The sequence below is a fragment of the Heliangelus exortis genome, chromosome 25 (assembly GCF_036169615.1).
Source record: "Heliangelus exortis chromosome 25, bHelExo1.hap1, whole genome shotgun sequence".
Lineage (NCBI taxonomy): Eukaryota > Metazoa > Chordata > Aves > Apodiformes > Trochilidae > Heliangelus > Heliangelus exortis.
The window spans coordinates 4,678,801-4,703,315 of NC_092446.1; the positions used below are offsets into that span (position 1 = coordinate 4,678,801).

The 24,515-nt window shown below is 52.6% G+C and overlaps 3 protein-coding genes across 17 annotated transcripts in view; all 3 read right to left on the reverse strand.

The window, feature by feature from the left end:
* Nucleotides 1-5,030, reverse strand: part of PLEKHA6 (pleckstrin homology domain containing A6) — a 43,926-nt gene extending 38,896 nt beyond the window's left edge. For 6 of the 15 annotated variants that reach the window (XM_071768835.1, XM_071768826.1, XM_071768821.1 and 3 more), the window contains exon 1: nt 4,937-5,029. The gene's annotated coding sequence lies outside the window, so the exon portion shown is untranslated. Of the gene's footprint in view, nt 1-4,936 lie in introns of all 15 variants that reach the window. The other 9 variants (XM_071768818.1, XM_071768817.1, XM_071768814.1 and 6 more) reach the window with 3 other exon arrangements.
* A 387-nt stretch (nt 5,031-5,417) lies between these two features.
* Nucleotides 5,418-10,957, reverse strand: LOC139807632 (pleckstrin homology domain-containing family A member 7-like). Its single transcript, XM_071768837.1, has 4 exons — nt 8,967-10,957; nt 8,551-8,627; nt 7,875-7,932; nt 5,418-6,765 (listed from the first exon to the last, which is right to left on the reverse strand). The coding sequence occupies exons 1-4, from the start codon at nt 9,047-9,049 to the stop codon at nt 6,756-6,758; spliced, it is 228 nt and encodes a 75-aa protein (XP_071624938.1). The 5' UTR covers nt 9,050-10,957; the 3' UTR covers nt 5,418-6,755.
* Nucleotides 10,958-17,633: 6,676 nt separating this feature from the next.
* PPP1R15B (protein phosphatase 1 regulatory subunit 15B) lies at nt 17,634-24,305 on the reverse strand. Its single transcript, XM_071768453.1, has 2 exons — nt 22,330-24,305; nt 17,634-18,835 (listed from the first exon to the last, which is right to left on the reverse strand). The coding sequence occupies exons 1-2, from the start codon at nt 23,863-23,865 to the stop codon at nt 18,623-18,625; spliced, it is 1,749 nt and encodes a 582-aa protein (XP_071624554.1). The 5' UTR covers nt 23,866-24,305; the 3' UTR covers nt 17,634-18,622.
* Between the last annotated feature and the right edge of the window lie 210 nt (nt 24,306-24,515).

Consider the following 24,515-nt stretch of genomic DNA (forward strand, 5'->3'; position numbering starts at 1 on the left):
AAACCCTCATCTTCCTGACAGGCAGGAGAGCAGCCAGAGCCGGAGCTCCAGGCAGCCCCCACGAAAGGTCACTGCGTTTGCACATTCACAAAACACGCATTTAAAAAAAAACAAAAAACAAACCAAAAACACACACACAAAAAAAGGGGGGGAAAAAAAAATCCCATGCTCGCATTGCAGATCTGATGAAGATGCTGTGGGAAGATCAGCATGGAGAAGAAACAGCAGCATGGTGCTGGTCCCCCCAGCACCCCGGACATGGCAGGCTGGCACCATGCAATTGGTATTAAAATAATCAGATCCAGGCAAAACCAGCAGATTTGTTTCTCCCGATTTCTGGGCCCCGAGGGTGCGATTGCATTTTCAAATTCTCCAGGAAAATAAAGGCTTGGAAATTAGTTTCAGTGCATCAAGCAGACGGCCGGGGGTTAGGGCTTTGGGGGGAAACCCCCCCTCCCCAAGCATCCTCCTGTAAATGGGGGGCAGAGCTGAGCTTCACATCCCCCACAACTGCAGCTCAACACCCACCATGAAGGGCCCAGGACATCCCCCCCTGTCCCTCTAAACCCTGCCAGGTGTCACCTGGGTCTGAGCATGGTCCCCTCAGGAGCCCAGCACCCCAGGAAGGGTGCTGAGCCTGCACTCACTGCACGGCCCGGACAGTGCCCCGGGAAGAACCGGCTGGTGCAGAACCTGCTGGTGCAGAACCGGCCCAGCAGGGGTGGGAGGTGGCCGGTGCTACCAGACTGGTCCTGGCTGTTCTGCTGGGCGCCAGCCAGGGACGGGAGCCCGACCCAAGGCACATCATCCCCTGGGACTCCAGGGCAGGAGGGGTGTTCCCGGGTGGGGGGAGCCGCACCAGAGGCCGCACATCAATTTCCAAGGTGGTGCTGGGGTGGCCCTTACTTGGCTGCCATGGAGCAAGATGGGTGCTGGGGTGATGGGAGGGCACGGGAGGATGCTCTGTGCTCGGTCACTGAGCCATAGGGTCAATCCCCGGTTCCCAGCCTCAGTCCCCAGGTCCAGTCCACCAGGGGGGCTGGGGACACTGGGAGGACGGGGAGGAATGGTACCTGGCGCGGGGAGAGGGTGGCATGAAAGGATCACGGACACGGCACAGGGGGATCACAACACGACACAGGGTGCTTGAAGCAGAGTGTTTGTCGACACACGACGCCAGGCTCGCACAAAAGCCATCTCATTATCCCCTAATTAGTGCCTTGCCAGCTTCTGCAATTAACACCCATGCAAAGCGGCTGTTGTTGAAGTACACGGAGGGTTAGGAGCACCCTAGAGAGCTGGGGGCCCTGGCAGGGTGCAGACCACCCATGGGCATGCACTGAGAAGCAGCTGATGAGCCAAGAAGGATCCGACCCACCTCCCTGAGCCCCCCAGCTGCTCCGAGACAGTTTGCCAGGGCTCTCCCTGGCTGCAACGGTGCCCCGCACCTCGACATGGCAGCAGGAGGACCTCTTGAGGCTGATGGCACTGCCCTGAGCATCCCTGGGGAGTGGGACATCACCCAGCACCAGGAGGCAGTGACCAACACCCGTACAGGGAGAGGAGGAGAGACTTCCCCAGGCTCAGCTCATGATTTGGAAGCAGCCAGGATTGGACTCCAGGCTGCAGGTCCTGCCTCGGAGGTGGCCGAGCCACTCACCCTCCTGCCCGGTGCAGGCTGGCAAGGTGCTCATTCAAACACTCCTCTCCTTTAGAAACATCAAAGGGAAGCAATCGCCCAGGTCTTCAATGGCCTTTCTCCAGCTGACCCAGAAACACGGATCAAGAGCTGTCTCATCCCTTAATTGAGAAGTTGGTGACTTTGAATCTTTATTAAAGAGCTTTGGGTGAATTCACAGATTAAGGGCACAAGGAGCCTCTGCCATCACCCAACCTGATTCCCCGCATACCACGGCCCGAGTGAGCTCGTCCCGCTGCTCCCCCACCAGCCCTGGCTCTCAACAGGAGTGAAAACCGAAATAAAACCAGAACCACACTGGAAACCAGGAGGGTGGGAGTGCCCCGACCTGCCTGCACACAAACCACTCATTCCCAGGGTATTTTCCAGCTTTGGGATGGTGGAAGGAGAGGGTAGGGCTGTGGGTGGGGGGCTCGGAGAGCGTGTGTGGGAGCAGGGCTTCCCCGGGAGGGTGTGGAGCTGCCAGATCTCAGGGAAAAAAAAAACAAAAAAGAATGAGGCTAAAGAGGAGACAGCACATTCCTCAATGTACTATTTCTGCCTGCTGCGGATTATCGTGTTTCAAGCTAAGGAAAACAGAAGGGGGGGGATGCTACTACAAACGCTGGGGAGAGAGGAGCAGCTCAGGAGCTGCGCTTTCCCCTCCAGCAAGCAAAGACGGGAAGGAGAAACCCCCAGCCCAGCTGATTCCCAGGGGCACAGATGGAGCAGAAAACAACCCAAGCCCCTGCCCGGCTGCCGAGAGTTCAGGCGGCCTCGAAGAGGATTAAAAAGCCCAACGCTGCCCATCTGGTTGGCGTTTGCAAACACACACACACGCGTGGAGGGTGGGACGTGAGCAGACTGGGGGGTGCTGGGGCATCTTCCCCGGGATGCAACCACTTCATCCTGGCAGCTCCAGGCATGGCCTTCACCCTCCTGCCTGCTCCTGCCCGTCTCCTCCTCTCCTCGTCCCTGCCAGCCCCGCGGCTGCTCCCGCCGGTTTCTATGGGAACTCAGCAGGAAAACACGATTTCTAGCAAGGCCAGAGCCAGCCCCAAGGCAGGCGGGGAGATGCCCCATCTCGGGGGGGGTGCCAGGGGGACCCCTGTGCCTGGCCTTCCCCTCTGCCCCCTCCAAGGGACAGATGGGGTGCTCACAGCCCAGTGCAGCAGGATGGGTGCCACGGCCCGCTGGGCACCCCAGCATGGGCTGGGGGGGTGCTGGGGATGCCACCTCCCCCAGGCAGACTCTGGCTGAGGCAGGCAGAGGGGACAGGCTTTGCACTCGCCATGTGATTTTTATCAGACACGCAAGAATTTTAATGCCTCGGCCACCCTCTCTCTGGGAGTCCTAATCCCAGTTCCGAGGGGCTGGCTCAGGGTGGGGGACGGGGCCAAGCATCCCCCCAGCCTTGGTGGAGGAGGGAAAAGGGGTGACCCAGGGCCAGGCAAGGAAACCTCGTCCTCTCCTGGCCAAGTGAAGGGGACAAGAGGGACAGGTGCAAATCAGAGCAGGACAGGATCTCTCCTTCCCCACATGGAAACACCAGCAGGGTTCAGGGAGAAAGCCAGAACAGCCACACTCACAGACAGAGCCCAGTGCATGTGCACACGCGTGTGAGTGGCTGTGCATCTCGGGCTGAGCTATACTGGAAGTGATGGTGCAGTGAGCAGCAGTCCCAGCTCCTGCCCTGCGCTCAGCCCTGGGGATGCAGAGGGGGCTGTGGAGCGGGAAGCACAGAGGGACGCAGAGCAGGATGCAGAGTGGGATGCAGAAGCTTTTGACGTGGAGAAGTGGGAGAAACCAACGGGAGAAATCAAGGCTGCTGATTCCTGGCTGCAGAGCAGCACGCAGCGCAGCAAACAGCCTCTCCTGCCTGGAAGGATTCCTCCCCCCCTGCAAATACCACCCTGGTCCCCTCCATGCCCGCTCCCTGGCAGGCCAGTCTGACCTCCTGGATGGCCATGCACCCCCTCCTCACCGGAGCTTGCCTCCCTCCTGCTGGCACAGAGGGATTACACAGCTGCTCCAGCAGCCATCTGGAGAGGGGAGCCGGCCCCCCGCACCCAGGGGGCCGTGGCACATGTCACGGGAGGGGAGGGGGGGGGGGGGTTGGCAGGGACAGGCAGTGGATCAAACCGTGCCACAGCACGGCCCCACATCACAACCCTCAGAGGGTGGCACAGAACCTTCCAAGAGGTGCTGGCAGGGCTGGACCTCCCCTCACAGAGGAGCACGAAGGCTGGAGCTGGGGTGCCCACCATGTCCTAAGGGCTGGTGGCCCAGGGTGACCATCCCAGCTCTTCCCACTGGGGTTTCATAGACTCGTGGCATTATTTAACATTCCCCATCATGTGACGAATCAAACCCTGATCCCTCAGATCTACCAACGGCGCAACAAAGCTGTGATTGAGTGCTCAGGGTAGTGGCTGCGGCTCACGCGCGTCTCCAGCACCGCCAGACACCTCGGTACAGGGGGGGACGAGCACCAACAGCATCTCGCAGGCCACAACCATCCCCGAGGCGGTTTCTTTGCTCTCTGCTGAGGAGGAGGAGGAGGAGGGAGAGGAGAAGGAGGAGGAGGCTGGCTCCAAGCAAGCAGGGAGATGGGAGCCGCGTAGCTCCAGGGAAGCGCTGAGGTCTCTGGGAAGCCCCAGGAGACATCTCGGGCTTCATCCATCCCAACTCGTCCTGGATGCAAAGCTTCCAGCCACGGGGACCAGCCCCACATGAAAGGCTCGGGGGTCCAGCCCACCCGAGTCCCCGGGAACGATCCAAGGGAGGTTGGGGGTGCTAAGCCAAGGCTCCCAAAGCCGCGTCTCTCCAGAAGCCTCGGCGCATCCCACCCCTGCACGCAGCCGGGTCCAAGCTCAGGGGACCCCGGCCTGCAGCTTGGGGGTCCGGGGACACGAACCAGCTCAGGGCACATAAACGCACCACGGGGAGAGCTCAGGGGTTCTCCGCGTCTCACCGAAAGCAGGAGGGACGAGGGGGGGTTGCAGGAGGCACCCCTGGGGCAGCCGGGAGGTGCTGTCCCCCGCAGCGCACCCCGCTCAAGGCACCCCGCTGGGGCTGGGACCCCCCGACTGGAGCACAGCTCCCTTCCACCCCCCAGAAAGAAACCTCGCTCGGTCCCCCGCCCCCCGGTACAGGTCCCCGATGAGGCGATGCTCCGCCTGCCCGCGCTCCCCCCCCCGCAGCGCCCGGAGGGAGGAAGAGGAGGAGGAAGAAAGGAACCGCGCTGCGGGCACTCACCGTGGGGGGCGAGCAGCGGCCGGGACCCCCCCGCTGCCTACGGGCGCAGCATCCTCCCCGACAGCCCCATCCCGAGCCGGAGCCGCAGCTGCAGCCCGTGCCGGAGCGGGAGCGGGAGCTGGGCATGCTCGGGGGCCGCCGAGCAGCACGTGATGCCGGGCTGGCACCGAGCACGGCGGGGGGGCCGCTCCTGCCGCCCCCGCCCCGCTGCCTCCCCCTCTCTCTTCCCCCGGCATCACCGAGAGGGGGGGACGGCACCGCCTCTTTCCCCTTCCAGCATCACTCTGAGGGAGCCGCCACCGTGTGACCCCCCCTTTCCTCCCCCCCCTCAGCACTTGAGGGGGGAGGGGGGGTCGGACCACACTGCTCTCCCCCCCGCACGGCCTCGCATCCCTGGGGTAGAGCCAGGACCGCGCTCCCCCGTGCATGCCGGCATCAGGGGGTCACCAGCACCATGCTTCCCCCCCCCCAGCATCCTGCATCTCTCGGGCCAGGAAGGGCCATTTGTTCCCAGCCACTCGGTCCCCAAGGCTGTGCCAAGGGCCATCGGGGGCTCAGGCAGGGCTGCCGGGCCCCTTCCCCAGTCCTGGTGACTCCCAGGCTCAGGGAGGCACTGAGGAACTGCAAACTCCAGCCCTACCCCAATGGTTCCGTTCCCTAATTCTGCCTGTCAGAGCACCCAGGCACCCTACCTGCACCCAGCCCATGTGGCCGGGGTCTCAGACCCCACAGCACGCAAGGACCCTCCATCCCCAGAGACCGAGCTGGCCTGGGGGGAGACGAGGGCTCTCCAGAAGGGAAAAACCGGCGACTGCCCTCGATCCTGTTATCCTCTCCATTAGCCACCAGCGTTAGGGGCTGGGGAGGGGGTGGCTTTCACTGCTCTGCCGCCTGTATCCCCCCCTCCTTTCCCCACAGCAGAGGGGATACAGGCAGGGGATTCCCCCCTCCTTCCCCCACATCGCCACAGTTACACCCTGTGCCTGCAAGTTGTCCCCTTCTCCGAAGCCACTGTCCCCCGTTCAGCAGGCAGCCGGGACCCGCTGGGGTAGCTCTACCCTCCTGCTGCCCAGGAGAGCCTCGAGAGCTGGAAAACAGCCCAGGAAGAAAGTCGGGGGCTGCGCTGCTCTGGGGGGACACCCCAGCACTGTGCACCCCAGCCGGGTTGGGGACAGGTTGTTCCCTACCTCCTTGCACAGACAAGAGGTGCAGGGGGCTGCCCCGTGGGCTCCCATCCCACTTCTTACTTTCCAGGGAGCTGGAAGCAGGAGGTTTGCTTGGGTTTTTTTGAGGGGAAAAGAGCCCTTTTATTAGCAGTGCTACCTCCTGGGCTGGCAGAAAGTGCTCAGCATCGCACAGAGGCAGCGTTTCCCTCCTCTGCAGCTGTGCACACACGTGTGCAGCAACGTGCAGGGCATGCACGGCGGTGCCAGCCTCAATGCCACCTTGTGTTTGCTGTCACAAAGGCAGAAGCAGCCCACAGCAGAGAGGACTCGGGGGAAAGCAGCCCCCGATCGCAGCCCCCCACACCTCCAGCCCAGTCCCCCCGGGCAAGGAATCACGGGCAACGCATCGAGGACACGGCAGCTCCCGAGGGTGACGGTCCCCACCGTGGAGCAGGATGCAGGCAGGCAGCTCCAACCCACCCAGGGAGGTTTGTCACCCAGCCAGCCCCACTCCCGGCGATGCTGGTGGCTGCACGACTCAGGACGGGGCTGGTTCAAGGACACCTTGGCTCTGCTACCAGGGATTAGACCGGATAATCCCGGTGCTTCGCTCCAGCCCTCAGCGCACCTTGAGATCTTTGCTTTCGCCGGGTTTACTGCCGTCTGAGAACACAGAGAAACCTCCTTAACACGCCAGATAATAGGGACGGGCTCAAAGATCCCGTCTGGAACACCCAGCAGGACCGGGAGCGAGGTGGCGGCGGTGGCAGCCTGCAGCTCTCCCTGTCTAGACACCAGCATCACCCCGCCAGGATCCCCCTTCCTGGGATGGAGGCAGGGAGGGGGCAAAAAGCAATGGGAAACAACCCGCAGGGATGAACCGGGGCTCCTGGAACAACGCCTGGGGCCAAATCCTCACCGAGTTACGCTCCTGCTGCAGTCACCCCAAGCAAGCACAGCCAGGTCTGTGCTGCGTGCCCCGGGGACCCTCTGCACCCCTGAGCTCCCTTCCCACCGGGACTGGGTGCTGCAGGGCGCTGGAGAAAGTCCCCAGCTGGGCTCCGGGGGATCTTTCCCGAAGGGATGAGGCAGGGCGGGGGGTTGGCTGGCTCACCCACATCACCCTGGAGCTCCTGGAGTCCTCAGAAGAGACATTTGCATCGGAAACTACAACTTGGCACAGGATTTTCCTTCCGTGCTGGGACAGGGCGGGATTTGCCTGCTGGTTGCAGGATCCAGGTGCAAGACATTACCCAAAGCTGGGTCTGGGTCCTGCTAACCGGGACCACCGTGCCCAGGCAGGGACAGGGGACTCCAGCCTGGCCTGGCTGTGTTGTGTTGTCAGCATCTTTAGCCCTCTAAAGATCACCCTGGGCAGGGCTCCCTCATTGTAGCATCCAAGCAGCCTCTAGGACACGGTCCCACGCACATCTCACCAAACCCAACATGCTCCTTTCTCCCTCGCCAGCAGGACCTCAGAGTTTGTCCAGCTGCTGGGACCGTGGGACTATCACAGCAGCAGCGTGGGGTGAGCCACAGCAGGGGCACAGGCACCCACCCACCCACCCAACACACCCATGGACCCTGGCCCCATCCTCTACCAACTGCTGCACTCCAAAGACTCCCAAACTCCACTTCAACTGCCCCAGTCCTCTGCTGCACTTGCAAGAATTTTGGTAGCAGAGCCAAGCCCAGGGAGCAGCTTCCTCCCAGGGTGCCGTGGCACCTGCAGGCAGGAGGCAGAAGCTTCTCCACTGTCCCTTCTCACTTACTTGATGAAGTAGAAGCCCCCGTGCAGCGTGGTGTCCACCTCCCAGCCTCGGGGCAGCCCTGGAAGGACAGGGCAGAAGAGGTGGTCACCCTCCCTCACCCCACACAGCCCCTGCCCTCCCCACCCGGGCTCTGCTGTGGGCTGGGGTGTTGCATCGGAGCAGCCCAAAGGATCCAGGTGAGCAATGCTCAGTGTCACACCGAGGCTCCACTTCGCCCCACTCAGAGGGGACTGGGGACACCCTTTGCAGGTGGAAGCACTAGAGAAGGGCTGGAGGACGTGGGCACAGAGCCACGGGATGGTTGTGACACCCGTGGGATGCTGTGTCCTGCCGTGGTCAGTTTTGACATGCTCAAAATGTGTTTGTAAAGTGGTTTGGGTATTCCCCCCGTTAGTGACAAGTCTCAGAGACCACAGGGACACTCTCTGTAGAAGGGGACACTTAAAAGCCCCCCAAGAACATCTCTCCAGCTAGAAACCCTGTGCCCCAGGGATGCAGCACTGCCTCGCTCAGAGACCCCCAAACCTCCCCATCTGCAAGACAGCTCCTGCTGGCTCAGTTTCTTGGGGTCTCCCTTGCATTTCTAGAGCATTTCACTGCCTCCACACCTTCAGATTCTGAGCAGTGTCCAGGGAGGGCAGAGAGCAAACGCTGAGACCCAGGAACCATCCCTTACCAACACAGGAGAAGTGTCCACTCTGGATGGAGTAGCCTGTGCCAGGGTGAACCCAGCTTGTGGTCTTGGTCTCATCACTGCAAAAAGACAAGGAGTGGGTCTGTCAGCACCAACAGGGGGGCCGATCACCGGGGAAGGGTCTTTGTGACAAGGGTGGCTTTCCCAGCTAAAGGAACGAACGGGTGGGATTTTAGGGGAAAGAAGGCAACAACATCCATCAGGCTGGGGTGGGGATGAACCCCGGAGAGAGGGAAGTGAGGGGAAAGGAGAGCTGACCATGTGCAATAGGAAAGCAGTCGGACGCAGCTTGCAGCACCCCTTGCTCCAAGCCCCAACTAAACACACCCCCAGCCCCAAATAAGCCCCCCCGGCCCCAGTTTAACCCCCATCCCGGCAGCAGCCAGGCAGGACCGTACTTGATGAAGAAGATGCGGCCGTCCCCGCAGACGCCGTAGGTCCACCTGCCCGGCAGGTCCAGCCAGTCGATGTCATCCGCCATGGGGGTGGCCGGGGGGAGGGAGGGGGGCTCGGGAGCAGAGCAGCCCCGGCGCTCGGCTCGGGAAGTGCCAAGCAACTCCCGGTCCCCCCAGGAGCAACCACTTGCTGAGCTCAGACCTTCCACCCGGACTTTGTTTGCTGCAAATAACCAAGGAGGGAGGGAAAAAAAAAAAAGTCCCCAACCAAACCCATCAAGTTAACCCCCTCGGAGCCGGATTGCCACCCCGCCTGCCAGCCGGGGTTCAGAGGGCATCCTCCCAGCACGGCAGCAGGGCTCTCCTAATGACACTTCGGGGCTAGCCCGTCACAGCTTCCTCCACTGCCTACTCAGTGTAATTACCGGCAATTAACTGAAGGTGAGTAATTATGGAGTTGTTACTTCCCTCTCCTGTTCGTTTTCAACAATGTCAAATTCTTCTCCCCCGTCTGATCTCGCAGCCAAGCCGAAGCAGAATGTAGGGCACTCTGATGATTATCTGCAGCGCTTTCGGAGCTGCCCAGTGGGTATTTTCTCTCTTCTTGTTCTTAGCCGTCAATTAAACGTCTTCTAAGGGGAAAGGTGGGGTCTGGGAGGCACCCGGACTGGGTGATGGTGAAGGAGGCGATTGCCCTCATGTCTCAGCAGCACCTTTGAGAAGCGTCTCATGGCACAAGGGGAAAGATGCTGGTCCAGGAGAGGTCTGAGAGGTGGAAAGGAAGGAGAAAGTCCCCAAATCAGGGAGGAAGGGGCTTGCCCTGCTGAGCTGAAGCGCAGTCCCCTCACCAGAGCAGTTCTCTGGTAGGATTTGGGGAAACCAGTTCACCAGAAGCCTCAGGAAGGTTCTTCCTATAGTGCTTTGAACCACTGGGTAAGAAAAACACGTCTGGTTAGTCCCAAGGAGAGCATCCCATGGGACCGTGGTGAAGCAGGGAGCAATACCACAATCCTGGCTATCAGTTGCCAGGGAGCTTCATTTTTTTGGGGGGGGGGGGCGGAAATGCTTGGCTGCAAACTTTGTGCCCAGCTCATGCCATGGCTGAGGGCTGAGGGCTGCAGAGGTGAGAGTGTAGTTGGATCCCGCAAACTCACATCCTCATGGGGGGCTCAGAGCACGGCTTGCCGGGCTGAGGTTGCTTTTTTTTTTTTTTTTTTTTTTTTTTTTTTTTTTTTTTTTTTTTTTTTCTTTTTTTGAGTTTTTTCTTTTTTCTTTTTCTTTTTTTTTTTTCTTTTTTTTTTTTCTTTTCTTCAAGATTGGGCTTTTTGCCTGGGTTGGGCTGGAAGGGGATAGCGTTCCACTGAGCCTGCCCCAGTTACGGTCCCGCTGGGGAGTTGCCACCCTTATCGCATCCCCATCTGTGAAGCCATCTCAGCGGCAATCACCGCCCGACCGCGGCAGCTCCCGGGGCTTTGATGCCCCAAGATGAGCCCCGAGATTAGGGAGGTCACGGAACGAACCCGTGGGAGGGCAGCTCCGCTTCCCCGGCCTCCGCGCAGGGTCTGCAGGCAGGAGCCAAACCGCAGCCAAGAAGTCCTGGAGCTTCAAGCTGGTGGCCAAAATTTTGGGGAGCAGGTGAGTAGCTTGGTGTGGGCCTGCTTCAACCCAAGAAAATTCCACCTGGGAGCCAGGACATGGCACTCCTGACCTGAAGCAGCCATTTGGGGACAGAGCTGACACATTAAACTATTTCCATCGTGGGTTCTTTTGGTGGGTTTTTTTTGGGGGGGGAAGCCCCATAGCCATCCCTGACAGAGAGATGGCTGTGGCACGTGTTGGCTCAAGGCAGAAAGAGTTTTATAAAGTCAAATGCAGCAAGAGGTCTGTTCCTAAGCTGCCCTAATCCTATTTCAGCACTGGAGGAGGTACTTGTGGGGATAACCACAGCACTCCTGGAAACAACAGGTCCTCCTGCCCACCCTGCCCCTGCAGCTGAGTGGGTTATTTTATGGGGAGCAGAGTCATGGCTCCCACGCAGCTTTATTCCTCAGCAGAAACATTTTTGGGACCCTGGTCTGCAAGCAGCTCCAGGCAGTGCTCCTGAGACCCCTCTGCAGATCCCCCCATCATACAGCTTTCAGGTCTGAGCCTTTAAAACCAAAGCCAATTTATTTATACAGGCACGAAACAGAAACTTGCAGAGAACCAGAGCTGAGTGAGCCCCACTGCAGTGCCAGGGGCAGGAGCTCCTAGTGCAAGACCCTCATCTCCCAACCCAGGGCAAAACTTCTGAGATTACAGCAGTTATCCTCAAGGTTATGCAGGATCAGGGGCCACACCAGATAAGCTCATCTGATCCTAAAAGATTTCCCTTCCTCTTGTCCATGGCAGTTACCTGGGAGCAGACAAAATCCCTCAGGTTGTTTGAGGGCTTGGTAGAACCTTCAGCCAAGAATCCTAAGCAGCTCCAGGCTCTCTCCTGCCAGGTAAATAAATCAGCTTTTATTGCTTTCCACAAGAGATTTTTCTCCCCCTTCTATTTATTTATATCTTAATCCAATGGAAACTCAAAGGGGAAATACCAGTGGGGCTTTTTGTTTTCATTTGGTTTACAAATCCTTTTAAAAGTTCCTCGTTCACAACCACCCAGGTTAGGGAGGAGGGGGACAGCAAGAAGGGACATACCAAGGTTTTCTTGGCAAAACCACTGATATTTCTCTGTTCTACTGACCAGGGAGGCTCCCACAGCATCAGGCATCACCACCTCTGCCCCTGCCCTTCCTTTGGCAGCAATACAGAGGGATGGGAAAGCCACCCCTCACCCATGGGACCATCCTGAGAGCAGAAGCCCATTGGTGGGGGAATGGATTTGCATTGGGCTGGAGAAACTCAGCAGATTTATTCACTACAACATCCCCAGCAGCTGTACTCATCCCCAGCACATCATCCATCCACCCCCTGTAGCTGCGTGCCCACTGCCAGCTCCAGGTCACCCCCTCTGTGTCAGACACCCGTTTGGGCAGGAGGATTTTGCTGGTCAAGATTCGCAGCCTGGCACCGTGGTCCTGGTGGAGCAGCCACCAGCAGCCACCTCCTCCTCCTCCATCCCTGCAGAGCTGAGCCTTCCCTTCAAACCACGGCAGCCGGGAGCACGCCGAGAACAAAAGGCAAAGGGAGCTGAAAACACGCGGAAAAGGGCGAGGAGCGGTGTGGCACAGGCACTGCTGGGGCTGTTCTGTGGTCTGGGAGGACGTCTGCTGCCTGACACCCAGCTCCCAGCCCCTCGGGGTGACTCGCCCTGGCAGGGAAGGCAAACCAAAGCTGAGGAAGTTTCCTGCGTGGAGTTCTCGTGGGTCAGATGTTAGGAATGCCACAGAACTGGGTGTTTCCGAGCACAAGGGGATGGTTGTTGCATTCACCTGGCCCGCCCTGATGAAGGGCAAAGTGACAGGAGCACCCTGGGGCCACCACGGGGGTGGGGGGCTCCGCAGTGGGGACAGCCAGGGGTGGCCCAGGCGGCGTCACAGGTTGCGAGTCCCGCTCTGCCGAACGGTTCTGGCACCATCTCCTGGACAAAAACTTCCCCAGAAACTGCAGAAACGCAGCTGCAGGGAGCCCCATCCAGCAAACCCAACCTGCTGCACCCCGAGGTGCACCCCGTGCCCTCCTCACTACACCACAAATTGCCCCCCGTGACTTCAAGCTGCCACCTCCCTCCCCCTTTACTCCACACACCAAACATCCGACTGCTCACAAGTCCCAACCATGAGCAGGGCTGGGAACACCGTGGCCATCACACGAACCTGCTTGGCAAGCTGCTCCCTCTTGACCTTCCCCGGCCGAGCCCAGAGCCCTCCCGCAAGCGAGAGGGAGTTGCTAAGCAAGAGGACTAATTGCCTCATATTCTTTACGTCTGGTTGTAAACTGCTTGTAATTTGAGAGCTGGTGCCAGGGAACGCCGGTGGGTGCTGCTCCGTGGCTCCTGCCAGGCTGGGTGGCTGGAGCCCAGAGATCCAGATTGGCAGCAGATACTTAAAAGCCTTTTTTTCTTCCCAATCTGAGGAACACTGCTCCCACATCCACCCCAGAAACCCCAAACCCTCCTTACCAGAGCTCCCAAGTCAGCTGGGGAGGAGGCATGAGAAGGTGACAGCATCACAGCCCTCCAGCTCCAAAAATGAAATCTTTTTCACCTGCTTCCACTTTCCCTCGGCCAGAAGCTTTGCTGAACCTCAGATCTGGCCTCAATGATCTCAGCAACCTGAAAGAGGGAGCCTAAAACACGAGACAGGCAGCAAGAGGAGGGGAAAAGGTGCCGAATCCCAACGTCCACCAGCTGGGTCTTTGTTTCTTTTCAACACAAAGTCCCCGCGAGAGACCCGGGACCGTGTCCCAGCCTGGGAAAAGCTCTTTGCATGCAAAAGGGGCTGCAGTGGGTGGTGATTTTCTGTTCAGTCTCTGGGTGCAGGGCCAGGAAAGGAGCTGGCACTTCCCATGGGGCAGGAGCAGCTCGGGCTGGGCTGTCAGGATGCAGTGGAGTAGGAGCAGCAGCTCCAGAACGATGTTCAACTGCTGCTGCTTCCATTGCACAAACCTCCCCAGACTCAGCCAGAATGAAATCCCTATTTTCTGAGCAGAATCTGCCATTTCTCAGCAGATATCAGCTGTTCTCTACAGCAACCACCGTCCCCGAAGACGGGTGTGTTGGATTTGCTGAAGTTTGGCACCATCCAGACTGTGTCTGTGCTCAAGGCAGCAGGAATTGATCTTCAGCAGCTTTGATGGGCTGGTTTGTCCCCTGAAGCAGTAGACAGGGCTGAGAAAGATCCCCTCAAACCTGCAGGAGCTGGATACCCCAAAGAGTGCATTTCAACTTTTTGTTGGATTGTGGGTTGTGTATATATATATATATATATTTTTTTTTTTTTTTTTCAGGAAGACAAACACCCACTGATGGCAAGAGAAAGAATGAAGACAGTTCAGGTATCCAGGAAACACCCTCCTGAAAACAACAGCCAGGCACGGGGGACCCATGGATACAGGATGTGCTGCTGCAGCTGGGGCAGCTACAAAGCAATGTTTTTATTGCTGACAATCTTATCAGCAGTGTTAGCAGGAGGGGCAGATGGATGCCTGCTCCTAATGGCCTCTAATACTTTCTACTCTCAAGATTAATGGGCAGCTTTTAACAGACCTCATTTCCCCCCCCACCACCAGGCACACGGAAATAAACCTTGGATTATATCCGAGGCTGAGGAGCAGCAGACTCTCCCTGAATGGCAATCACGGAGTGATTCACTGTGTCCTTGCCTCCTCCTGCCTGCCAGTTTCAGAAGAAACTCTCTTTTGTGGGACCAAACCAGCTCCACAGCAACATTACTTTGCAAATTTGCATTTTAGTGGACGCAGCCAGGAAGGACTCACAGAAATTGCAGCTTATTTACTCCCTGTGTGCTTTGCTGACAAACAAGTTCTTAAATCCCAGGGAGAAGATTCAGCCAGCAGAGCAAGAATAATTCTATTCTAACACAGATAAATTGTCAGCTCAATTCCAACAACAGACCTCAGTGCTGATGGAATAAAAAGATCCCAGCAGGATTTCTACATTCCAGATGGCATCTGGATGAGCTGCCAGATCCACTGAAGCTTTCATTTAGCACAGAACTGTCTTTGTCACTTCTTCCTGTTGGGTGAGAGAGCTTACTGTTAATTTTTAAGGCAGACTTTAGAGCCAGAACAGGTAAACACAACTTTCAGAAACCAAATTACATTCACTGCACTCAGCTTAGTTCAAAAGTGTACTGCAGAAATTCAGACAATGCTTTTCCAGCAATTTTCATAGAATCCTAGAATCCTAGAGGTTGGAAGGGACCTCGAAAGATCATCTAGTCCAACCCCCCCTGCCAGAGCAGGGCCCCCTAGAGTACATCCCCTAGGAACGTGTCCAGGTGGGGTTTGAATGTCTCCAGTGAAGGAGACTCCACAACCCCCCTGGGCAGCCTGTTCCAGGGCTCCGTCACCCTTACAGTAAAAAAATTTTTTCTGATATTCAACTTGAACCTCCTATGCTCCAATTTACACCCATTACCCCTTGTCCTATCACTGGTCACCACTGAGAAAAGCCTAACTCCATCTCCCTGACACTCACTCCCTGACACAATCCTTTTCTACCCAGGATTCTCTTACAGAAACAAACCCTGCAGGGTGGTGGTTGAAAAGTGCCAGCACAGGGTGAAATGCAGCAAAGAGCAAACCAGCACCTTCCCTCCAGGCACAGATTAAACCACCACTAACTTTTAAAGCTCTCCTCCCAACACAGCACTCCAGAAGGGATGTGACCAACCCACAACCCTTGGACCCATCCCAGAGATTCCAAAGCCGTGGCCACAGTCACACACATGTGACACCCATGACATTCCAGTGTCTGCTCTGGAGGAAGTTTGTCAGCAGGGTTTTGGTTTAAGCCAAACCCTCCCTCATCCAGACTGTGGATTCCAGCTTCATTCCCTGGGAATTCCTGCAAAAGCTGATCCGTGCCTGCAAACCACTCCAGGCAGCAATTAGAGCAACAAAACATGAACATCCCAGCTCCCGCCAAGCCAACACCTGATTTGAATACAACTAATTGCACTTTGTGTTTTAATTTAAAGGCTTAATCACTACAAGAAGCTTCTATGATCAGAATTACTGGCTCAGAAGGAAATTCACAAGGGAGAGTGCCTGCTTCTGAACCACCTTAACCCTCTCTGAAACCACAAAGGGAATAAATATTTAATATTCCCATAAAGCTGAAGGTACATGCACCAACTGTGCTTTCTCCCAGTTACCTGACATCTGTGAGTGATGTCAAATAAAAACAATTTGGCATTATCTTGCAAATATCTTTATTACAATTTACAGATTAGTTCTGAATAGTTTCATTATGTACAGAAATATAACTTTAGATATAAAAACCCAACAAACTTGACACAAATCAATTAAAATCTGTAGAAAGCCAATGTTGCAGGTTTTCTAACTTCTCTAAATTATACAAAAATAAAATCTGGTAATTACAGTTTTGATTTAAAGTTCAGTAAGTGTTATTTTTACTGCCTCACTCAAAGCACTTACACGTGTACAAATCCTGTATGATCACTTTAAGGTATGTTATGGGGAAAACTGTGACAACTAAGGATAGCTTGAAGATGTTTTTTATGGTGATGAGTTTAGTGTTCATTTCCTGTCACCTTACACTGGATACTCTGAAAACACGAGGTGTGAGGGAAGGAAAAGCTGACCCAAGCAGGTATTCAGTGTTAGAAGGGAGCTTAAGACACTGCAGGCTGGAAAAAAGCCATTTCTCAAACATCAGAAGTGCTTGGGAAGTAGCAGTTTGTAATCCAGTTTACACCCAATCTGTCACTTCTGGTCATTTCCAGCTGCAGCCTTTTCCAAGATCTGCAAACAGGGGAGCAGTGTTTGCAGGTGTTAATTCACACCACCCTGAAGCTTCCTACAAGCACCAGCAAACCATGTGAGTTGTCCAGAGTAACTGAAGCACCAACAAGTTCTCCAAGCTTGAAGAACCTAAGGAGAGTCATGGAAAAATGACTTGAGTGTATTTTACCACAAGCAATGAACAGCATCTTTACTGATCAGCCACAAGTCAACACATTTTCAGCTGCAATTCTACAATCATCCTGCACACTTCTTTTTAAACTAAAAAGCAGAACACCCATTATCAAATATGACACATTTAAATACAAAAAAAAAAAGAATTTCTAAAAATTAGAAGTTACTTTACAGGAGCTGAAGAATGGTTAGAATTACTACTTCACAACCAAAATTATCTTTTGTAGGAAAAAAGAATCCAGTTTCTTTTTTAGTGCCATGGGGATGAAAAATAACATTGCTGCACAGCCAGTCTGTAAATATTTCTGTAAATATTTCTGTAAATGTTAAGTACTTCTGCTTGACTTTCAGCTGTATTTTAGGTTTATAGGACATCTCTACTCTGGTTCACATTTAAGCCTCTGAAGTTCACAGTTTTAATACTTCTAATTTGTAGCAGAGGAAGGGGCCAGGACTGTACTTCCTGCAACAAAGTAGAACCCCAAAACCTCTCAATTTGAGACAACTAAAAGCACTGGCCAAAAGAAGGCCTGATAAAGCAGAAAATTCAGTCAAGCTCTGCTCTTCTGTACCTGCAGTCTTCTTTTCAAATTAAAACTAAAGTAATTAGTAGATGACAAATCTGAAATGTTGTTTTTTGAGGTTTTTTTTTTTTTTCTTTTAAAGTTTGTCCCTTAATAAAGGGAAACAATACTAGTCAGCTCAGTGAACCAATTAGCAAGTCACTTATTCCAGCAACTTCATGCAAACAGGTAAGAATTCTTTGATGTCTGGTATTTATTCCCCTGCCTGACCTCATACCTGCTTGGGTAACAGCCACACAAAACCCTTCAGGTCCAAACACATGTTCAAATGCTGCTTTTTTATCTTGACTGAAAAAACAATGAAACATTTGAAGTTAGGAAGATAATTAAGGAGCGTTTTGCTTCCACCAAGGACCTCAAACAGCAGCCCCCAGATGAGAAATTTTAATTTTGGTACTAGAGGAACGAAAGTGCAGACACACAGAGGTATTAATACTGGCTTTTGGTAAAGAACACAGCAATGTGTAGGCTTAGATTTTGATAAGTCAAAGATAATTCTCTTTAAAAGTACCAGAACAAGCATATTGGACAGAAGAAATACAAAGTATTTTCCACTTCAATCCCTTTTCAGAAAGCAGAATCCATTATGGCCAAGTTGCTCAAAGATCAAATAAAGAACTAGGACCTAAGTTCCCTTCCCATGGCTACCTAAACTCAAACCATCAGCCACAACCTTGAGAAGCACCTTTGAGCTTTAATTGTTGACCAGGGTGAGGCCTTTCATTGCCTTGAGAGCAATGGGGGTTGATGCACAAGCAGCCAACACATTTTGGAACAATACTGGGTAAAGGTGTTATTGAAATAAAGACAGATCAAAGGGCTGGCAGTGCACCAGAGCCCCCCTAAATCCCCCAGTGTGCTTAGACTGAAATATTAACACATCAAAGCATTAAATTAACACCCAAACATCAGATTACATGCAAAACTGGGATCCTAAAAGGAAGGAATGAATGATTTGCACACTGAAGTTATGTTATTAGCTAAAACAAAAAGAAGTTGAGACTTTTGTACAAGTCAGAGAAAATGGAGAACCACAAGAAAGTAGCACAAACCTCTAGAAACTTTAAATCAAAACTGCAATAACTAGGTTCTGAGCTCCATAAATATTTCCTTCAAAATAGGTTTTGCTTTTTCAAAGTGCAAAAATCCAACTCAATATTCACCACTTCTCCACACATGGCAGGACAAGGCATTTTTGGAATGGATTTAACCTAAAGCAGTCTGTTTCTCAAGTGTTACTTAAAGGGAATGCAATTATACCATCCCTTACCCTTGATGACACTCAAAAGGTTTTGTCTGGCTATCAAAATGGGACACTCATGGGCATATTTGTTGGCTGAATATCAAACTGGGAAGTGCTAAAATCCCACTTCTCATTTCAAAAGAGCACATGCAGCTGCCACGTCTTGTTCCGAAGATGTTGATGAGTAAGAGGGTCACACAACTATCAGATCTTTTAAGGTGCTAGAAGAGATCATCTCTCTTGTAGTAGGTTTCTTGAAGTCTATTAAATACTTTTTGTCTGTGTTCTGTTGTGAAGCAGTATCCTATGGCTTCTTCTGTTTCTTGGATACGTTTCTGGAATCTGCATCCATCTCGAGCAAGCTCTTCCCAGGGTCCTTTACGATCCTCCTCCCCACTTATGTAATACTCAGTAACTTTTTCAAGGAAGGTCACCTGGAAAAGAAAAGTCTTTTTAGTAAAGCATTATCTTGTATTGTTGTATTCTTGTATTGCTTGTATTGTATTGTAGTAAAGCATATAATCTTATATTATCTTTATATAACCTCATGCAAAAGGTGCTTAATATTCATTTGCACAAAGTGCTTTGGTTTTATTTTAAGCAGAAATTATTAAATGCTCCATAGCAAAAAGCCTCAGATTTGTTACCAGCTCCTGCCAGGTATTTCCTCTGTCTCACCTCCCAGTAAATTTCATTCCAGCTCTCACTTTCATGCTGACTTCTCCCTTTAACAAAAGCAGAACCCAAACTACTGCAGAATTTCTCAGTTCTCTGACATCACTTCTGGGTTATGACCTTACCCAGACACAGTTCCAGCAGGTTACTCAGTGGGACATGCCAGGACACTCACTGCAAGTTGGAAATATGCTACTGACCAACATCTCTGATTGCTGAAGCTTACGTAAGAAAAAAAAATAAAAAGGAAAAATAATTGCTCTAGGAAGTCACCCGATGAGTCAGTTTCCACTTCAGCAATGAGAGAAGAAATCAAGACTGCTCCATATAAAGAAGCAACACTCCCCACACATGAGTGGAACAAACCCATCTATTCAGAGCTGGCATCAAATTCCTGGGTACTTAATGTTCATGCAAAGAAATTGAGATTAAAGCCATGTGACTTTAGAACACATCTAAAACTTCCACTCTTTGCTATTTTTAAGAACTACTGAGCTGTTTTAGAAAAACAAGCTTATAGGCTTGGGATGTAAACTGGACAGTATTTAGACTATTACTTTATTAAGGCTTTAAGTCTTTCTGTTGCTGAGTGATAAGCAAAAGCCAGACTGCTTCAAGCTCCTACTGAATGATGTATTGCTTTTCTTTTAGCCATCCAAAAGGCACAAAACTGAAGGACAAACTAAGCTGTCAGCACCCATCAACTCTCAGGCTAGGCCCAATTATTTCAGACAAGCCAAACACTGGTGTTACAGATGACTCCACTGAATTTGCTGCAGTGGAGCAAAAAAAAAAAAAGGCCAGAAATAACCTGGGGAGGTCCAGAAAGGTTTTATGGCTGCTGTTTGCCTGGAAGATGGCAGAGAGTGAAAAGGTTTGAGCAGGGTGAATGACTGGGAGATTTCCTGGGAACACCTTGGTCACTGCTGTTTTGCAGACAAACCTTATTAAGGATCTGCTTCCCCTCACACAGAGCTGTTACATCAGCCTCTCCCTTGGTGAGTTCCTACCTTACATCCTTTTTACATCAGTCTAAGCCACCCCTGGGCACAATTATTGGATTCTGTAATGTGACACTGAATATTGCATCCAGATCATCATTCTTTCACCATGTCAATGATGTCCAACAACAAATCAAGTCAAAAAATGACAAAAGTCTGCATCCCTGACACTGCACAGGGCTTTAGGTCTCAGCAGTATGAGCTTACCCAGGGCTCACCAGTGATCCCTTGCTGTGGTTCTGACAGATGCTGTCACTTACAAAGAGCTTCTTGCAAAAACTGTTTTTTGAGTATTATTATATATTATATTATAATTATTATAATTATATATTATATATTATTTGAGTATTTTCCACTTAAATTAAAATACAATAATTCAACTTGGGTGAATCATTAAGTGCCACCTGCCCTAGCACAACCAGGTATGAAGTTTACCTCCAGGTCAGGCCCACAATTAATAGAGCAAACAATTTACAGTAAGAATGCTGAAGCAAGCTTTATACAACTTTTCTGTTTTGATGACTTGTTACACCTGGGTTTGCTATCAATAACTCATTCAAATGTCTAAAACATCAGGCAAGACTGACATTATGCCTGAAAAGCCATCTTATACATCTGTAGCACTATACAACTCATGAGATTAATTTATTACTATTTACTGCAATTCTAGAAAATGTATTGTAAAAGTTCTGTCTTACTGTAACATGTGTTAACCCACAACATGTAACATGTGTTAACCTTCCAACTCCAAAAGACATTTGTAATTCAAGCAGGCTTCAAGCCCTAAAATATTTCCAATGCTTTGTCTCACCTACACTACACACATGCAAAGGTCCTAAAATACTTCATCAGCATTATTTACAACACGTAATGGGTACTTCCCAGAGGAAATTTTTTTAATGTCAAAATAGTTCTGTTTCTCTGATGATAAGAACTGTTATGCCCCAAACAGAAAATGAAACCCCTGTCTTGAAAGGAATATTTAACTTCCAAGTTGAAATGGGAAAGAAAGAAAGAAATGGGAAAGAAAGAAATGGGAAAGAAAGAAATGGGAAAGAAAGAAATGGGAAAGAAAGAAATGGGAAAGAAAGAAATGGGAAAGAAAGAAATGGGAAAGAAAGAAATGGGAAAGAAAGAAATGGGAAAGAAAGAAATGGGAAAGAAAGAAATGGGAAAGAAAGAAATGGGAAAGAAAGAAATGGGAAAGAAAGAAATGGGAAAGAAAGAAATGGGAAAGAAAGAAATGGGAAAGAAAGAAATGGGAAAGAAAGAAATGGGAAAGAAAGAAATGGGAAAGAAAGAAATGGGAAAGAAAGAAATGGGAAAGAAAGAAATGGGAAAGAAAGAAATGGGAAAGAAAGAAATGGGAAAGAAAGAAATGGGAAAGAAAGAAATGGGAAAGAAAGAAATGGGAAAGAAAGAAATGGGAAAGAAAGAAATGGGAAAGAAAGAAATGGGAAAGAAAGAAATGGGAAAGAAAGAAATGGGAAAGAAAGAAATGGGAAAGAAAGAAATGGGAAAGAAAGAAATGGGAAAGAAAGAAATGGGAAAGAAAGAAATGGGAAAGAAAGAAATGGGAAAGAAAGAAATGGGAAAGAAAGAAATGGGAAAGAAAGAAATGGGAAAGAAAGAAATGGGAAAGAAAGAAATGGGAAAGAAAGAAATGGGAAAGAAAGAAATGGGAAAGAAAGAAATGGGAAAGAAAGAAATGGGAAAGAAAGAAATGGGAAAGAAAGAAATGGGAAAGAAAGAAATGGGAAAGAAAGAAATGGGAAAGAAAGAAAGACAGAAATGGGAAGGAAAGAAAGAAAGACAGAAATGGGAAGGAAAGAAAGAAAGACAGAAATGGGAAAGAAAGAAAGAAAGACAGAAATGGGAAAGAAAGAAAGAAAGACAGAAATGGGAAAGAAAGAAAGAAATGGGAAAGAAAGACAGAAATGGGAAAGAAAGAAAGAAAGAAATGGGAAAGAAAGAAAGAAAGAAATGGGAAAGAAACGGAAAAGAAATGGAAAGAAATTATCTGCCCTGCATCACTGAATTACAACATTTATCATCACATGTCAAGGATGAGGCACACTCGTTTCAACCTAATAATTAGACCATAAGCTCATGGGGTCATAATTTGCCAACAGCCATGGCTGGAATCCTGGCAGAAGTGACTTCACCCATGCACATACCACAGCACATAATGTGGGGTTGCTTGTTTGTTTTCCTAACACCCCCAAACCGAACCCCAGAAATGAAGTCTGTACCTTTTTCCTCTTCGGAGTTGTACATTTTTCACCAGCAAGACTGCCCTGAGGAGCAAAGTCAGTGACCCCACAGTTATGTTTTTCCAACTGCACCCGACAGACAGTCAAGTGACTACACTCAGAAACCACCAAACTCGGCCTCTCTGCTCCTTTTAAGCCAGGTGCCCCTTTTTTCTCTGCTGTTTGAAAGGCTGCCTTGAAATTTAAAGGATTATAGGGATCATCTGAGGTACAGAAGGAGTTCCAAAGTTTCAAGTTTTCTGCCTCATCCACACTGCTACAGTCCCACTCATCCTCCTCCTCTTCAGAACTAGGGTTAGGAGAGCCTGAAGATTCCTCTGCCCATGAAGAATCTTCCCCCTCCTCCTCTTCCTCTTCCACATCTGACATATCCTTTCCCGGATCACTGGAAGATGTCTGAATGGTGGCTGTGAAGTTCTGAGGGTTGTACGGATCCAAACTGTAGAAGGAATTCCAGAGATGAAGCCTTTCCCCGTCCTGGCTCGCAGCGTCTGAATCTGAGGGGAGCCCTTCGCTGTCGAACCCATCATCATCATCATCACCATCCTCATCCCAGTCCTCCTCGTCATCACCACTCTCTTCCTCACTGGAAACTCCCCCTATGATATAGTCTATTAATTTATTCGCACAGGCAGGTCTGGATGAAACTGGAAGGTTTTGCTCTATTTCGGAGTCATCATCCTCATCCTCTTCACTCAAAGCTTCCCCTTCAAGTGCCTTTTCAGCTGAACCCTTTATCCCCTCCTGCTCCAAGGAATCACCTCCAGGTTGTCTTCCCGGCTCTTCAGCTCCCTTTAACTCCCCGGCATCACACCGCTGCTCCCGTTGGCGTCCTACCTCTGCCTGACAAACTCCCTTGTTCTGCTGCTCCTCCTCCAGGCTGTGATACCCGTGGTCGGGGTCTGGCACGGCCAAGGTACCGCTCGCCAAATGCCAGCGCTGGAGGAAAGCCAAACGCTTGCTGCGGAGAAACTCAACCTCCGGCAACCCGCCCCGGGCCGGGCAGCCTCGCCAGGCCTTGGCCGAGACCTCGGTTCGCAGGGGCTGAGGCAGATGGCTCTTACCGGAGCAGCAAGCCGGGCCCTGGGATGAACCCAACACGTACAAGTGCGGTACCGAGAAGGACACCGCGGTTCCCCAGAGCCTTGCCGGAGGCTCCCGCTCACCCTCTCCCCCCTTCTCCAGAGTTTCCTCCGTCCACAGCAGAGTCTCTTCGGTCCAGTCCGCCGAGGAGTCCGGCTTGGACAGCAGCAGCGGCAGCTGAGGGGCCTTGGGAGGAGGCTGCGGAGCGGCGGGGCAGAGGGCACTGCTCACCGCGGGGCCGGGCAGCAGCCGCTGCAGCAAGGCGGGCAGCGGGGAGAGGAGCTGCGACATCAGCCGCAGCCAGGAGAAGGGCGGGCTCGCCTGAGGCGAGGCGCCGCCCGAGGCAGCGCTGGGCCCGGTCACCTTAGGCCAGGCCGCGGTGAAGCCCAGCCGGGCCTCAGGGCCGACGCGTTCCCGTGCGCTCGGCTCCATGAGCGGAGGTCCAAGAGCGCTTTTCAGCGTTCCCAGTGTTGCGGTCGAGCTTGCCGAGCGGCGCTCCGTGGAGGGGCGGCGGGGCAGCGGTGGCAGCGGGCAGCGGGCGGTCTCCTCTCTCGGCTGTTCGGCTCCATCCTGATGCGGGCGCTGACACAAAATGGCGGCGCGAGGGCGAACGCGGCGCCTCCACCCTCCCGCGGCCGCCGCCAGCCCCGAGGGGCGGGGCGGGGCCAAAGCGCAGGCGCCGCTCCTCCCTCCTTGCGTCACATAGAGAGAACGCCTCCCATTGGACAGAGGCGAGGAGGGGAGGCGGGGCCCGGGGAGGAGGCTCCGCCCCAGCGGCGCGGTGAGGATTGCATCAGCCGGAGGGGAGCGGGAGCTGCGCGGCAGCGCCCCCGGTGGCGGCGGGCGGTACTGCGGAGGATCGGACCGGACCGGACCGGACCGGACCGGGTTCGGGAGGAGCGGAGCCCAACCCCGAGGTGGTCCTTGCGGCAGCCCACTTACCCCTGTTAGTGTTAATCACCCACGGTGGGTGCTTTTCGCTGGTAGAGGAGGCTCAGTGAGGGAGTCGCGTCCCTGTGTATCCCCCCCCAGGGTTTGGGTTTTTTGGGGCTGGCAGAGCCCACACAGCATCCCCTGCATTT

What these genes read in the sequence shown, in the direction of transcription:
- PPP1R15B (XM_071768453.1), bottom strand. Translation starts at nt 23,865, where the DNA reads ATGGAGCCGAGCGCACGGGAACGCGTCGGCCCTGAGGCCCGGCTGGGC. An exon ending in CAACTCCGAAGAGGAAAAAG is followed by an intron (nt 18,836 to 22,329) that starts GTACAGACTTCA and finishes TTTCTTTTCCAG; the next exon opens with GTGACCTTCCTTGAAAAAGT.
- LOC139807632 (XM_071768837.1), bottom strand. Translation starts at nt 9,049, where the DNA reads ATGGCGGATGACATCGACTGGCTGGACCTGCCGGGCAGGTGGACCTAC. An exon ending in GGCCGCATCTTCTTCATCAA is followed by an intron (nt 8,628 to 8,966) that starts GTACGGTCCTGC and finishes GTCTTTTTGCAG; the next exon opens with TGATGAGACCAAGACCACAA. An exon ending in TGGACACTTCTCCTGTGTTG is followed by an intron (nt 7,933 to 8,550) that starts GTAAGGGATGGT and finishes CTGTCCTTCCAG; the next exon opens with GGCTGCCCCGAGGCTGGGAG.